The 17,283-nt window shown below is 41.4% G+C and overlaps 1 protein-coding gene across 1 annotated transcript in view; it reads right to left on the reverse strand.

Moving 5' to 3' along the window:
- The window catches only part of map1aa (microtubule-associated protein 1Aa), a 58,852-nt gene extending 44,671 nt beyond the window's left edge, over positions 1–14,181 (reverse strand). Inside the window, exons 1-2 of the mRNA XM_033617422.2 lie at positions 13,940–14,181; positions 10,963–11,064 (exon numbers count right to left, since the gene is read on the reverse strand). Of these exons, the coding sequence (XP_033473313.2) occupies positions 10,963–11,064; positions 13,940–14,168 (331 nt within the window). The 5' untranslated portion in view covers positions 14,169–14,181. The remainder of the gene's footprint in view (positions 1–10,962; positions 11,065–13,939) is intronic.
- Between the last annotated feature and the right edge of the window lie 3,102 nt (positions 14,182–17,283).

Raw genomic sequence — 17,283 nt, forward strand, 5'->3', positions numbered from 1 at the left:
CATTCATGGAGGCCATTACTGCCACCACCCTCCTCCTCCTCTCCGGGGATGAAACGTGATCTTTCATGTTGCCAGACTGTCCCTGAGCCTCGTCAGTCAATCAGGACACAGTCTGCAGCGAGTGCTGAGACACTGAGGACTAATGGACGTACAGTGATGGATGCGCTCATTATCTATGCGTCATAATGTTTCCATTTCATCATGACGCAACAGTATGTCAAAACTGCTCCTCAGGAGATCTGTGGGCGTCCTCAGGGAGATAAAAGGAGGCCGCGGGGGGGTTTTAATTGACAAGAGGTTGAGATTTTAGGCGAGGAAGAAGAGAAGTGTTTCACTGTTTGCCACTAGAATTACATTTTTATGTTTTTATTTGTTTTGTGTATATAAACAAACTTTGATTAGCTATGTGGCAATCACTTTGTCAGCAATAATGTATTTTAAATTCTGTGAGAACCTCAGTGGCGCCCCCAGATTTTTGACCAAATATTGGCCGTGTCGAGTGGTTAGATTCTTGTCTCTCCATTAGTCACTCACTCTACAGCAGGAAATGGCATTTCAAAGTAAAAGCTCTGTGCTGGAAATTCACTTTACTTGAAAATAAAGTGGGTTTTAATAATATTTATTATATTATATTATATTATATATTTATATTTATTAGATATAATATTTATTAGTTTTAATTTAGTAATTTTTATCCTTCATAGATTAAGCTGACAAAAATTTAAAATGTTGTATTCAACAAAAAATCCTGACATTTTAGTCGACTTTGATTCATTATGTTTTCTATGTTTGTTTAAACTAATCCAGTGAGGTTAATTCATAAACCAGAAATTAGAATCAAGGTGACAGGTTGGATAGAAATTTCATTTAGACAATTTTTTGTACAACTACAAATACTTTCTACACACTTACAAACTATCACTTCTGCAGTATCAACAGCTGTCGCTGCTCAGCTCTGACTGTTTCTACTGGCTACTGAAACATCCTGGTGCAGACTATTTACTGGAGTTAGTAGCCAGTCACTCATGTGGCATCTGAAGATAATTACAAACACGGCTGTTCTCAGCTCTCGGCGTCTGATAGTCCACCACGAACATTTTTGTCTCGTCTTGTCAACGAAAAATTAAACATAGATTTCGTCTTAGTTTTTTTTTTTTTTTTATCAAGATCTATCTTTAGCTTGTTGTCATCTTGTTTTCATAATGGAAAAAAAGGTTGTTGAAAATTTTTGTCATAGTTTTCGTCAATGAAATTAACACCACTTACGGTCCATTGAGGATGGACTCGCAACCCAGTACTGGATCGCGACCCACCAGTTGGGAACCACTGTTTTAGATTACTGTTCCATGAAGTCTGTCTTATCTATTTCTAATAAAATTAGCAAGCTACTACATTTCCCATAATGCCCTTCAAACTTACTCAATCACAGGATGTAATGTACAATGGATACTAATAGTGACTGAGCATAAGAGATGAATAAAGTTGGATTTATACTACGTCAAATCAATGCCGCACCTATGGTGTAGGCTATGCACTGATGCAGACCCTATGCCATAACCCACGCCGTAGCCTGACGTGCACCTCCTCAGAAATGTAAAGTAACTACATGTTGCAGCGACGCAGCCCTCCTGTCTGTTTCTGTAAGCTGAATCCATTTCCCTCAGTGGAAACAAAACTTTTTTTTAACTTTAATTTTACAGATAAACAGAAGACAATAAAGCCTCCACAAAAATAGCATTTTAAGTCCTGTGTGTGATTTATCCTGGCTTCATATGAGCAGAGGAAATCTCCGCTGGCTGCTAGGCTAATTTATACAATGTAAAATGCCATAGGCTTGTGCTAATAACATTAGCATGTTGTATTTGTTTGGAAAATGTGTCCAGATAAAGACAAGTGTTTGTCTGTGAATGCTGCGAGTTACAGTGAAGCTGATTAGTGTACTTGTGTTTGAAACTGTCACTTATGTGTTTTGGGTGTGCTTCGAACCAACTAAACTTTACAGCACTTCACAGAAACCCAGCCGACATCTAGTGTTTTGGAGGTGTAACTGCAGAGTGACAAAGATACACCTCTGCACAAAATGCTCACAAAGGCGTAGGCCACGCGTGTAAGCTGATGCACAAGTATAAATCTGCCTCTGGCCTTTGATTCTGAAGGATCAACACTAAACATGGACTCTATATTTGATGTTAAAACATTTTTTAAATCAGATCTGTAGATGGTTTTTTCCGTCTCTTCTGCTCTCCTCACACTTTCCCTCCATGCCTCAGTCAGACAACATCAGCCACCCCGTCTCAGCTCTTTAACCCCTCATGTCTAACCCGCATTGCCTCGTCCCTGCACTGTAGATCAGTCTTGGGGCAGATCAGTGTGTGTTTGTACACACCAGATCTACTGAGGCAGAACAAGGCTTTAAGGAAGGCCGTGAGACTCGAGGGCACTGGCTGTCCTTTAGCACATATGCCACCCATCAGGGAGGTCACTGCCATTTTGGCTCACTGAGCTCCTCCACCAGAGGGCTCGAGTCTGGCTGCCATCGGATGGCGTTATTTTCCTGCAGCACACATTTTTACTCCACTGAGATGTCACTATGGCTTATAGAGTAATTCCTCTGAATGCAGAGCGGCCGATCCCAGGAAGCTTTTTTTTAGCAGAGCTGATGAAAAAGACTCTGATTGTCTGTCCTGCGTCTAAATCTGTGTTTCTGCTGATGAGCCTGACAGCTCCTTCTATTTTAAGATCTACTCACAAATTTAGACTCATAAGATGAATGCTGCTGTCTCAGACTATTCCTCAACCATTTACAGATGCTGATAAACAACAGACCTTTGACTGTTTGATCACCCTGCCTTTGTGGTTTTGCAGTTTTTTTCTCTGTGTTCTGTCAGCCATGATGACTGTGCACTCCTCCACCAGCAGCGTATTAGTATTCAAGGCTCGGACAAGGAGGAGCTGTAGTATTACTGGCAGCCGAGCCAATCCTGCAAACACCTTGTGTGTGCTGTGAGAGGCTTTCCTGAAAAGTAAGGACGAATCCGAGGTGGGAATCTCTAAACCCCTCGGAGCGTTACGCCGTTGGAGGACAGTTCAAAAGGACTGATCTTCGATTTGACAGTGTGGACTCTTCTGAATAGACGTTTTCACTGACTGGATCTGATCAATTTTCCAATGTGACCTTTACATGTCAGGAAGCGACGCAGACCCAGAGTTGTCTCATCCCACCTCATGTGACCTTGTGAACTTTCCTGTGGGTTTAATCCAGCTCCAGTCAGGCTTGTCTCCGATATAAAAACCAGTGCAGCATAAAAACATTTCTTGGAAGAGCAGGATGAAACGTTTTAATAGCCATGACAAGCATCTTTTTATTGGCCACTCTCACCACACAGTGTCTCACTCAGCTTCTCGTGGCGCCTTTACGTCCACTATTTCCACAATTACCTCGTCCTCACTCAGTGCACCTTCGCCCCCGCCTGCTGCCACAGAAAAATGATTACTGTCTCGGTTCATTCATTTCCACTCAAACAGACTCGCTGTAATCTGGAAACACAACCTGAGGAAGCTGCTCTACAAATCATTCATCATCATTAGTAATTTCCCCCAAACTGCAAATTTCTGAGGATGCTTTATGTTCTTATTACTGATGATGTTTTATGTGTTTGTTGTGCTGCTGTTAGTGATGGGCAGAACAATTTTTTTTTGTCAGTATTGGATCCTTTGAGTTGATGAATTTATATTTCGGCTGTCAAGTGATTAAAAAAATGTATCTAATTGAAAACATGCTTTGTGATTAATTAATCTAAATTAATTGCATACGTCAATTTTTGCTGTGAAAGTGTTTAAAAAATCTCAATTCAAATGAATGTCAGATGTGTCGTAGTAAAGCTGCTGGATGTTGGACAGTTGTCCCCCTGTCCTCGACCACCCAAACTGGTCTACAGTGACTCAGTCACAGGTAGACTGACTCAGCCTGAACACCTGGTCCAGTGTGGCGTAACGAGGCTGGCTGCTAGCGTTAGCATCAGAGGGTGTGCCAGCTCAGACCTCCTGGTTTGTTGCTAAATGCTTTGTGTTGAGGTGATATTTCAGGCTTGCAGTACACCGATGGTACAAAAATTCCTTCCTGCAGAGAACAGTGCTCCTATCAACAGCTCCATTTGGGCGTTTTTTTTTAAATGTAAATGTTCCATTCATGGGGCCGAGCAGCGTTGTCTTGTCTGCCTCCATCATGTGACAAAGACACTGTGGCCTTCAATGTCGCACCGGGCCAAAGGCCTCAAACTTTGCCACGTTGAATACTTGAATTTGAGAAAAAAGGGGCCTGAAACGTCCTTGTAGAAGCCCTTGACTTGGATGTTTAATAAGGTGTGTGAACCCTGATGTTCTTCCTCTGTGCCATAGAACTCTATTGTTGTCCAAAAACTACTGAAAGCTAACCTGATCTCACAGAAATAAATAAAATGACAAAGACCTCTTGCTCTTGACACAATTACGTACCAGCACTACAGAAACAATGCTAATTGAAAGTCAATTAGAATCACTTAATGACATAGTTTTGTCCTGTAGGAAACAAAGAAGCTATAATATTTATCTAAACTTAACCAAGTAGTTTTGGTGTCTAAACCCCACCGTGCCGCCACCACATAACGCACACACTGTAGTTTATTTTGACTCACAAAGACCGTCCTGCTGACACAAATATTCACTGGAGCACCAAATGTTGATCAATCCACCGCTGAAAATAGTCCCCAACAAAGTCACTATGTCCTCCTGTTTGTTTGATCAAAAACCACAGTGAGCAGCTGTTTGAGGAAATTACTGAGACGTTTTATAAAATGAGGCTTTATATTTGTGTTTTTAAAGATTAAGTCATCAGTATTAACCAATGGGCCTGAAGCTGAGAGCCACAAACAAGAAGTCAGACAGTACTGAGAGACGGATTAACTCGTTGTTGCTTTTTCATCTCTTCAAATAAAAGTCAGAAACTCAGACTTCCAGACCGAGAGCTTTACTGCTGCCATTTTGGCCGGGGCGGATTCTTGATGTTTGACTGTTTGAAGTCTGAGCCTCGGGCGACGTGGCCTTTTGAATACGAATCTCACTCTCAGGGGGCTCAGGGTTTTTTTTTTATTTTTCGTCCTAACTGTACATATCCTCTCGCCCTGTACACGCCTCAACGTCCCCTCTTCAGTCTATTTAATTTTGACATAAAGACATTTCTCTTGTTCCTGCTGCTGTTTTAAGCAACAAAAGACTCTGGAGTTAAGGCTCCCTGGTTTTTAAAGATAAAACAAGAAGACTGACGACTTAAATGTTCACTCAGGAGAAATTACACAGCAGTGTTTCAGTCTGTTGTCTCTTATTCCTTCACGACAGAGAGTTCAGCCAGTTAAACATGTTTAAGTGTTACTGTACCTGCTGCCCCCAGCCCTGTGTGGGTGAGGCAGCTGCACCTCCAGGTGATAACATGACGTCATCGTGATGTCGGCCCTAAAAGGGTCTATAATTCTTATTATAACATAACAATACCTGTGATATAACAAAGAATGGATAAAATCCAGTGCAGAGTGGATCCTATAATGTGCTATAATACAACTTTCCGGAACACAACGCACAGATAATCTCTTACATCATATTCAATTACTTAGATGGGAGGATGGACGTCTAGACAAATCCTGCAAATATCTGAAATACAATCTATAGCTCTGAGTGTGTGTGTGTGTGTGTGTGTGTGTGTGTGTGTGTGTGTGTGTATTGCTGATGGCTGCAGCAGTCGGTTGGTGATCCTGAGGGACATACTGTGTTTGCTTTATGCTGCTGCACACGTCTCTGTATGTCCATGTGCTGCTTCTGTCTCTCTGTGTTTACCTGCAGAGTTTACTGCAGAGGCTTTCAAGCCTGGAGCTGGATAAGATTTCAGTCTGTGTGAGCGGTGAGGCAGAGTGAACAGCAATCAAAGACAAAGAGAGAGTGATCAATAACATCTGTGCACTACAGACACTACAATAACGCCATAACTGCAATCTATGTACAGCAGGTCAGTAATGAGATTTACAGCTTATTCCCTTCCTTACTCTTCATTTATACATGACACATACAGTGAGTATATTTCTGACATAAGAACAACGCTGCCTGAAGCCTTTAAGAATTTTGGAGTTTTTAGCTTCTGTAGTGAGAGACCACATATTGTAGTTTTTCCAGCCCAGTCACCTTGTTCATTTCTGCGAACCACAGAAATGAAAATTTGTACATTTCATTTGTACATTTCATACGTATCAAATAATTCTTTCAAAAGTGACATAGTGTATGAGCTGACATGAGGTGGAGGTGATAATCGATGTTACCGAGGTGAGAAACCTGCCAAGCTGCAGACCACTGTTAGCAACCAACAAACAACAAGACCTGTTGTTTTTAAGCACGTCATCGCTGCATGTTCAGCTGCTTTTTAGATACCAAACCTGAGTGTTTCATGGCGACCTGTTGTTGCGTTGCGGGATAGTGTCACGAAAAGCAGTTGCTTTCTGCTGAGATATTACTGTGCGTTCTGCTGAAGATAGCGCCACAAAAAGATACTGTATCGCTGCATTTCCTGCCAGCAATAGTGCCATGAAAAGTGGTGATTTTTATGAGACATTGATGCGTTTCTTGTTTCTGTTTTTTTACTGAGATTTTGCTGTGTGTTCAGAAGCCTTTTAGCCAGCAAATGTGCGTGGTTTTTAGCAGCCCATTGTTGTGTGTCCACCGGGGATAGTTTTATGAAAAGTGATTTTTGATTTTGATTTTTGTGTTTTGCTGTGACATTGTTGTGTTTCCTACTGAAGATAGTGCCAGAAAAGCAGTTGTATTTTACAGTGTGTATCACTGCGTTTCCTGCTGATTGCTGCATTTCCTGCCAGAGATAGTGCCATGAAAGGTGGTTGCTTTTTATGAGACATTGCTGTGTTTCTTGTTTCTGTTTTTTTTTTACTGGAATTTCGTTGTGTGTTCTGAAGCTTTTTAGCCACCAAATGTGAGCGTTTTTTAGTGACCTGTTTTTGTGTTTCCGGGTATAGTGCCATGAAAGCAGTTGTTGTTTGCTGACATATCGCTGCATTTCCTGTTGATGGTTGTGTTTCCTGCCAGGGATAATGCCATGAAAAGTGATTGTTTTTTGCTGAGACATTGCTGGGTGTCCTGCTGAAGATGGTGCCATGAAAGATATCACTGCATTTCCTGTTGATCCCTGCATTTCCTGTTGATCACTGCATTTCCTGTTGATCGCTGCATTTCCTGCTAGGGATAGTGCTATGAAAAGTGTTGTTTTTTATAAGACATTGCTGGGTTTCTTGTTGCTGTTTTTGTTTGTGTGTTTAGAAGCTTATTAGCCACCAAACGTCTTCTTGTAACCCATTTTGTTGTATTGTCCTTGCTTTTTTTTTTTTTTTTATGGAGACATCGCTGTGTTTCCAGCAGGGATTGTGCCACCAAAAGTGGGTATTTTAAGTCAAAACATGATCTTTTCCTTACTGTAACCAAGTGGTTTTTGTGCCTAAACTTTTTAACCACAGCACTGCTGAAACGTGAAGTTCCAATGTATCTGCGACATGATAACGTTCAGAAGAAATGAACAACCAATGCCAACATTCATTCTGGCGATTGGACTGACTTTTACATACATACTGTGCATACATGTTTTTTAACATATAAGCTTATATTCAAGTACATTGTCCATTTCTGATTTAGTTTAACTTAAGATGTAATTATTTGGATACAGAGATATACCATGAATAAAACTTGTTCCTCTCATTCTGCCACACTGTTGCCAAAGCGACACTTTATATGTGAAATGTCTTTGTTATGCAAGACCCTGTTAAGCCTGCAGGACAGGGAACGGGTTTCTCTCACAGTACTCTCTCAAGAACAGTTATCGAGCTCCGAGTTTATATGAGCTCAAAGAAATGATGTTACTGCAGAGAGCCAACAGTAACCAGGTTACTTAAATGCATGAACATTTTAGATGCTATTTTTGGCTTAGATAGCTAGTCTTAGCTGCAAAGAGGTAATTTTACTGTACAATAATTACAACTACAACCAAGCAGCGTGGACAATTTATGAATGAAAACAGATGTGTAGAAATTAGCTTTTTTGTCTACACCATTTTTACATCAATTGTTGAAACCAGAAAGATTCATGTGGTGGCAAGTGTTGGCAATCTGTAACCAGAATGATAATATAGCTTCTGCATGTCCAGAGAATGTTGCACAAGGTACAAATACATGCATCCAGAAATAAGATTGGCTCGGCAGAGGCAGAGGCAGAGGCAGGGTTAACAGGAGAAATATTCTGTTTGTCAGTCTGTCTGCTCAGGCTGCAGCTCAGATGATGCTCTCTGCCAGCCATCACTGAGTCTCCAGCAGCACTGAACCTTTTTCTGTGCTTCAGTAAAAATCCCCACATCAGGAGGGAGAGAAATAAAGCAGCAGCAGCATGAGGAGAGAGATGAGGAAGGAAAAGAGTGTGCTGACTGAGAGGAAGAGGAGAAACGGTGAATCTGTGACCGAGGTGAGACAGAAGAAAAGTATGAAAATGCTGGTGATAATTGTTTCTTAACAGAAAAGAACAATTAATGGAGGATGTTGAATTATTCATGCAGGAAAGCTTGAATACGGCCAGAGTCAAAACAATGACTCTGATGGCTTTTACATGAGACAGATGGTAGAAAGGTGATAAAAGTGTTAAATATTCCAGCTGAAAAGCACCAATCCACAAACGTGTTGCTGTGTGGTGTTAACAGGAGTGTGTGATCCAGAGGAGGCGTTGCATCCTGAGTGTATGATGCCAGTGAGACGATGATGTAATGTGAAATCATGCAGAGCTGGGTCGATCTAAGAAGCATCAAATAACATGCCAACCACAAATGGCAAAAGTTTGACCTCTGGCCCGACATTAAAGGTTGCAGTTTGCATTTCAAATGAAATTTCCAAAGTCAGTCATGTTGAAAAATCCAAAATAAACCTTTGAATTAGATGAGACAGCATGTAAATTACACAGCTTTGGGATAACTGGGAGAAACGTTTCTTGTCTTATGGTCGAAGCTGACTGGCTCCCCACACTTTCAGCACCGGCATCAGGCAAACATATCCCACACTAGTGTCATTAATTGCTGAGCTTTATGTCTCGTCCACATGTACACAGATTTATTTTTCAAAAAACGTAAAAACACTTCACGCTCTGTCATGAGATCACCAAACTACTGAAGGTAAAAGTATCTCAGTGAAAGTGGAAGTCACCACTGGTGGATCCACTGTGAGCATTTTACTATGTTAGTCTGACCGAGCATGCACCTGGGTCAAGCAACATTGTAGGCGTGTTTGATTTGGGTCACTAAGCGTGCTCATCAGGTGGAGCAATAAATGAGTGATGAGTAAGATAGAGGCAACCACACGAAATGTCGCCTCATTTGTGACGCCACACAAAGGAGATAACAGCACACCCTTGATGTCACAAGCCAAAAACCCAGTTTCCCCCGTAAAAATATGAGAAGTGTCCAAAAATCTTCACCCCAGACGAAGTTTTACAAGGGGTCTGTTTTCAGCAGTGTTAATTTCGTTGATGAAAACTATGACGAATATTATTGGTCAACAACCTTTTCTTTACAAGACAAAAAGGAGACGATGACGAGCAAAAAAAAGATCTTGATAATAAAAACTAGGTGAAATCTATGTTTTATTTTTGTTGACGAGACGAGATGTGCACTGAACTGAACTGTCAATCAGAGTGATGTCACTCACGCACTAACTGAACGTGCTGAAGTGGCTGAAACAAAGCAGCAAGAGCCAACATGGGCCAATGGTGTACGACACACCACAAAAACTACAGCGACAGATGCTCACTGACGGCCCAACGTTGAAAAACGGTCCTTACAAAACATGGACGCTGGCCGTGAACATGACAACTGTGTCAGTTTAAAAGTAGCAATGATGTAAGATAGGGCCCGTGTTCATTTACTAGTCAGGGAGGAAGAAACAATGCTATGTGTTGCATTATGGGAAATGACCCAAAGATATCAGAGCCTCTGTTACTTCAATCTTGAACATTCTTTTTTAAATCTTTCCCTCATAAGTCCCTTAACCTTATGAAAGTGTGACACTAAATAGCTGGAGTGTGCCTTTAAGATGGATTTCTATCATCAGTTAATTATGAAATGAGTAGACTCTGTTTGTAATTTGTGATAACTGTATATTACAATCATACTCACAGCCCTGATGTCAACAAACAGCTTATTTCTTCTCTTTATGTAACTGTAGCAGCCAAAGAAGTGTGAGGGAGGAGAGATGTGCACCAAGATCGAAGTGCTTTTTAAAATCCTTCCTCAGCGAACACTCGGTTCCATTTATTCGGCCGATGCATCTCCTCTTCTGAGTTTGACCCCACCAAGCTACAGTAAACGCTGAATAGTTATTATAAATGCAGTTCACACAAGCATTTTCTTTGTGAATACTACAGCGAGCAGCGCCCCACAGGGCAGTCACATTCACATTAACACTGGCTCCATTCACCACTCAGGGCCTGATCTTATATTCCCCCAGCACATAGTGCTCACATACAGCCCTTATTGATTCCCACCCTGACATGCAGTCTGCATATGAGAGCCTGATCAATACAGGCTGCATCGTCACAAGCTCCCCCCAGAACAGACTCATGCATGTGAGGAAAAAGAGGACGAAGGAAATGCAGAGGAGAGAGGACGTGTCGTCAGACTGAATGCAATCTGATCCGCTCTGCAGACACAGCTGCAGACATGGGCGATAAGATGATGGGCAGGTAGCGACACAATAAATCCCTCCAGCTTGACTCTGATAGAGCTGGCAGCTATTGTCACCAAGCAACAAATGGAGATCGTGGACACGTTTCACACAAATATAAAAGTACAGTAACTGCTGACAGACATGTTTTCATACAGTAACTGAATGAATTAAATCTGACCTTTGACCTGTGAAGAGAACTGAGCAGTGTGTCGGGTCTCAAAGAGCTGCAGCTCCTTGTTCAGGTCACAAACAGTCAGATCGACGTTCCAGGAACGTAAACCTGTTTAAAAACAGAAAAACATGAATAACGTTCATTGATGGAGGAACACACTGTGAAGCATTTAACTCGAGTGTCTGACAGAGCTTCTGTGACAGCTCCTTTGTCTTCAGAGATTCAGCTGACTGACATCTACAGCCTGACAGTGAAGCATTTCTGTTTATTCTTTATTCAGATCAGTTGCCACAAAGGTAGCAGTGCTCCTCCTGAGGTAAACAAACAAGTCAAACAGAGTACAAAATATGTAACACTTAGTTTTACACTAATATTTAAAATGACCTTTATAGCTGATTGTACATGATTGAAATGAAGTAAATTAGACTAATACCTTGTTTTTTCTTTTTTTTTGTCTTGAAGAAAACTCAGCTTTAAAGATACAGTTACCCGTGACCAAGGACACGACACGTCCTCACTCCAACCTCGTCACGTATCAACGTGTGGTCAAGGACAATCCACGTCAAGATAGGGATGGAAGGTACCCTGGGTGTGTTGCCCATCCAACATTTGTACATGGGGCCCATGTGGGTTGTAAATGAGCTGAAAATGGGCCCTAAAAATGGGATTGTCCACAGGTTCCATAATGGTGCCATGGGTGGTTTTACTCAAGTAGGCTCAAGATAAGATGTTCATTTTGGGCCCATACCCACTTGGTGCCCAGGTGGCCCTAGAATAACCCATGTGGGGCCCACTTAGGCAAAACCACCCATGTGGGCAACTGGCATGGAGCCATTATGGAATCAATGGACAATCCTATATAGGGGCCTATTTTCAAAGCTCATTTACTACCCACATTGGCCCCACATACAAATGCTGACTGGGTGGTTGTTGACGTTCTGGGACGCCGTGTCAACTTCAGCCTGTTACATGCATTGTCTGTTTTCAAAATACACTTCTGTTTTCACAGGAAATGTACAGTTTGTATACAGTCTCTTTCAAAATAAAAGCCAAACACCGTGAATTGACGTTTTTTTGTCTTAAACCCAACCACGTGTTCATTGCTGAGGGGAAAAAAACGTCAATTCACGGTGTTTGGCTTTACAGTCTTACAGGAAGTGAACACCGGCCTGCTGTGTGAAAGTCACTGGTTGTAGGACCCCACCACCCCTTCTGCCTGCCATACTTTGACCTCCGCCACTGTAACTTTCATTGTTGTCTCACCACGTGTCCCCTTAACGCCGCCTATCTGCGTATCGTGCCAATGTGAGAGGACGGCTTTTTTCATTTGTGTCTGACTGACCAAGCACCAGATTTCGATGACATTATGTTCTTGGGTTTTTCCGTCAGTGCGTCCACTTGTGTGAAAATCTCAAGAACGCTTTGAGGCAATTTCCTCAAATTTGGCACCAACGTCCCCTTGGGCTCATAAATGAACTCATTAGATTTTAGTGGTCAAAGGTCAAAGGTCACTGTGACCTCATCTGTCTCATTCTCATGAGCACAATATCTCAAGGACACCTTAAGGGGACTTTTCCCTTTTTTTCGATATATTTCCATACAACAATAGCTTCTTTATTTGAACAGAATCAGTTATGAGGCTCTAAACTGATGAAATAATTTGAAATAACTTCACTGACTGCACAGTATCTGGACGAATTATGATTTTTTAAAAAGTATGATACAAAGCTGAAGTTGTTAGTATCATAACACATTCCTCCCACATTTTGTCCAAAATGAAAATAATTAGATTTACAGATCTCCAAAGATATGTTGGGGAATTTGCAGTATCGAAGTAGAAGTAGAAATGACACTAAATTTACTCAAGTAAAGGCAATTAATTTTTTCTCTTACCATCTCTTTCCAGAAGTCATGACCCAGTTATTCAAAATAATCCACAGACTTTGTTGTGAGCTTCATCTAGGAAGTATTTTCTCTTTACAGAACCACCATTCATGGCGTCCTCCTCGGCTGAGCTGTAACGTTAGCTAGCTCATTGGTGCTAAGTGAGCTAGCAATAGAGACAGGCTTCCTTCTGCATGGTGATACAGTTGGCAGGTGTAGTTTGATTATGTTTTTTGGCGCTTTGAACAACACAAGCTGAGTGCCATCTAGTTCCATTATATTAGAGAGAAGGCAGACATCTCTACAGTTGATATCTCCAACACTTGGCAACTCACACCAAAACAATCTAGACTGATAAATAGTTCTACAGGTAAAAGGAAAAATCTGTGTTTTTGATTTGGGGGTGAACTGTCCCTTTAAGATCCAATTTAATGTACTTTAATAAAATATTTAGGGATGAAAAATGTAACTTTTACTCCACTTCAGTTATTTGACAGCTTTGGTTATGAGTTACTTTCCAGATTAAAATTTTAATATGCAAAATATATGATGAGTTTATGAAATATGATGCAGTATTTTGCAATTAAACTAACCAGTGGTGTACATAGTGATACTACTACTAATGATACTAACGTGTTAACCATTGATAATATATAATACATTACATATTTAATAGAAAACTGGCAGGATCCACTCTGTATAATGAATATTTTTACCACATTTTGCTGGTAATAACTTTGAGATCAGGACTTTTTCTTCACCTGGAGTGATTTTAGACTATTTGTACTGAAACACAAGTAAAGTGTGAGAATATTTCTCCAACCACTGGATCAGAAACTGAAGCATTTTGCTGACAACATGGGAAGTTCAGGGATTAACATACAGAAGGACTGACTGCTGGTTTTGTTTGCACCAAAATGACAATTTACAGAAATCTGAAAACTGAATGTAAACACACAGTAAAGCACCTACAACTTACCGTTTCTGTGTGAAATAGATTTGATGACAGTTGAATTTAACAACAGGTGAACAGAGCAGCAGGATGTTTCAGCTGCAGTGACTATGACCAGCCCTCCTGACCTCTCCTCTGTGGACTCACCTTGTGTGATCTGTTTCCTGGCGGTGTCCAGGTGATGGCTACTGGAGATCTCTCCGATCACTATCAGCATGCGATAGTTTCTGTGCTGGGGAGCAGCTCCGGCGCCGTGCTGTCCATGGTGCTGAACCCACTCCTCCGGCTCCGCTCGCTCCACTGAGGCAGCTGCTGCGGCAGGGATTTCCATGGTAACAGTGCCGCCAGTGGACGCTGAGCCCTTTTCCATCTCCATGACAACTGCATCCGGAGCAAGCACCATGACAGTGCAGGATGAGCTGGGAGGATTGGTGGGCGTGGCTCTGTGGACGGGGAACATTTGATTGGATGGCAGGTGATGTGGCTATTTGATGTCACAGCTCATCATTGGATGAAAGGAAAAGAGGGACATGAGAATTTATGTGGATCATATTTCCTATATGACACAGCTGAAGCCTGCTGTCACTGAGGATGAGGAAGACGGTGAAGATGAAGATGTCATTTCCTATAACCTATAGGAACTTCTTTTACAAACATATAAATATCAAAGATGAGCTTTCCTGTTCAAATGTGTGAACACACTCATGAAAATACAGTGAGCGCTTACAGTAAATAATGTTCTCAAAACACAGCCATCAGGGGTCACTGAGTGTAATCAGTGTCACTTCCAGTCACCCTCGTGTTCTTCTTTTTAAACGACACTGTGCCAGACAAAAGGGGCTGAAAATAAGAAGTTTGTAGCTCACAAATGTTCTATTTATATCAGTGTCACTGCAAGTACCAGGCAATGTGCTTTGGTTACTAAACTGACACGTCTTTGTTCCCGTCGTGAGCTAAACAAGGCTTCAGCTGTGCAGAGAGCAACAGTGACAACAAAGGCTCACAGTCAGCGTGGAAAAAACATTATTTTAGGCTTCATAAGACAAGACAAAGCTGCGGTCGGTTCTGTCAACACACCGAGCCGTACATGAAAACTACTATTAACAAAATACATTTAACAATATCTAAATGGTACATCTGGTGATATTTTTTATCTTATAGTCAACAAATTAGCAATGAATTGATGCTACCAACGAGCACAACAGGTACTATCTGTGTTATCTGTGTATCTACAGCCTGATAGATCTCCTTCCTCTGTGCTATACAGCTCTGCTACTGTTAAAACACACCGTGAGCCACACTGCTGCACTGGCTGACATGTTCCTTCATTACACTGGACTCAAACACACACACACCGTCCTGCTGCCCTAAATACTCACTAGAGCACCAAATGTGGATTCATCCGCAGCTGAAAATAGTCCCCAACAAAGTCACTGTTTCGTCCTGTTTGTCTGATAAAAACTACAGAAAGCAGCTGTTTTTGAATATTTACTCATCATAACAGTGGTGACCTTTGTAGTTTTTTTCTGTGTGTGTGTGATCATATTTTTCAGTTTATATTGCTAATAAAGCATATATACATAGCTACATCTCGTCCATATGTGTCCATATATATACAGTACAGGCCAAAAGTTTGGACACACCTTCTCATTCAATGCGTTTTCTTTATTTTCATGACTATTTACATTGTAGATTCTCACTGAAGGCATCAAAACTATGAATGAACACATGTGGAGTTATGTACTTAACAAAAAAAGGTGAAATAACTGAAAACATGTTTTATATTCTAGTTTCTTCAAAATAGCCACCCTTTGCTCTGATTACTGCTTTGCATACTCTTGGCATTCTCTCCATGAGCTTCAAGAGGTAGTCACCTGAAATGGTTTTCCAACAGTCTTGAAGGAGTTCCCAGAGGTGTTTAGCACTTGTTGGCCCCTTTGCCTTCACTCTGCGGTCCAGCTCACCCCAAACCATCTCAATTGGGTTCAGGTCCGGTGACTGTGGAGGCCAGGTCATCTGCCGCAGCACTCCATCACTCTCCTTCTTGGTCAAATAGCCCTTACACAGCCTGGAGGTGTGTTTGGGGTCATTGTCCTGTTGAAAAATAAATGATCGTCCAACTAAACTCAAACCGGATGGGATGGCATGTCGCTGCAGGATGCTGTGGTAGCCATGCTGGTTCAGTGTGCCTTCAATTTTGAATAAATCCCCAACAGTGTCACCAGCAAAACACCCCCACACCATCACACCTCCTCCTCCATGCTTCACAGTGGGAACCAGGCATGTGGAATCCATCCGTTCACCTTTTCTGCGTCTCACAAAGACACGGCGGTTGGAACCAAAGATCTCAAATTTGGACTCATCAGACCAAAGCACAGATTTCCACTGGTCTAATGTCCATTCCTTGTGTTTCTTGGCCCAAACAAATCTCTTCTGCTTGTTGCCTCTCCTTAGCAGTGGTTTCCTAGCAGCTATTTGACCATGAAGGCCTGATTGGCGCAGTCTCCTCTTAACAGTTGTTCTAGAGATGGGTCTGCTGCTAGAACTCTGTGTGGCATTCATCTGGTCTCTGATCTGAGCTGCTGTTAACTTGCCATTTCTGAGGCTGGTGACTCGGATGAACTTATCCTCAGAAGCAGAGGTGACTCTTGGTCTTCCTTTCCTGGGTCGGTCCTCATGTGTGCCAGTTTCGTTGTAGCGCTTGATGGTTTTTGCGACTCCACTTGGGGACACATGTAAAGTTTTTGCAATTTTCCGGACTGACTGACCTTCATTTCTTAAAGTAATGATGGCCACTGGTTTTTCTTTAGTTAGCTGATTGGTTCTTGCCATAATATGAATTTTAACAGTTGTCCAATAGGGCTGTCGGCTGTGTATTAACCTGACTTCTGCACAACACAACTGATGGTCCCAACCCCATTGATAAAGCAAGAAATTCCACTAATTAACCCTAATAAGGCACACCTGTGAAGTGGAAACCATTTCAGGTGACTACCTCTTGAAGCTCATGGAGAGAATGCCAAGAGTGTGCAAAGCAGTAATCAGAGCAAAGGGTGGCTATTTTGAAGAAACTAGAATATAAAACATGTTTTCAGTTATTTCCCCTTTTTTTGTTAAGTACATAACTCCACATGTGTTCATTCATAGTTTTGATGCCTTCAGTGAGAATCTACAATGTAAATAGTCATGAAAATAAAGAAAACGCATTGAATAAGAAGGTGTGTCCAAACTTTTGGCCTGTACTGTATATATATATATATATATATATTTTTTTTTTTTTTTTTACACATTTTGCAGTTGATGAAACTCCAGAAAGAAAAATTGACCTTTCGTCCAACCCTCCCCTCCCCGGGTGGCTTAGGATGACCTGTGATGGTGATGAGAAGAGAAATAATAAATAAATAAAATAAAATGAAATAAATACATGGAGGAATAAGTAAGACAAAAATGAGTAACTTACAGTTGGAACAGTAACACCAATACATATATGC

This window comes from Epinephelus lanceolatus, chromosome 2 (assembly GCF_041903045.1).
Source record: "Epinephelus lanceolatus isolate andai-2023 chromosome 2, ASM4190304v1, whole genome shotgun sequence".
In the NCBI taxonomy this organism is placed as follows: Eukaryota; Metazoa; Chordata; class Actinopteri; order Perciformes; family Serranidae; genus Epinephelus; species Epinephelus lanceolatus.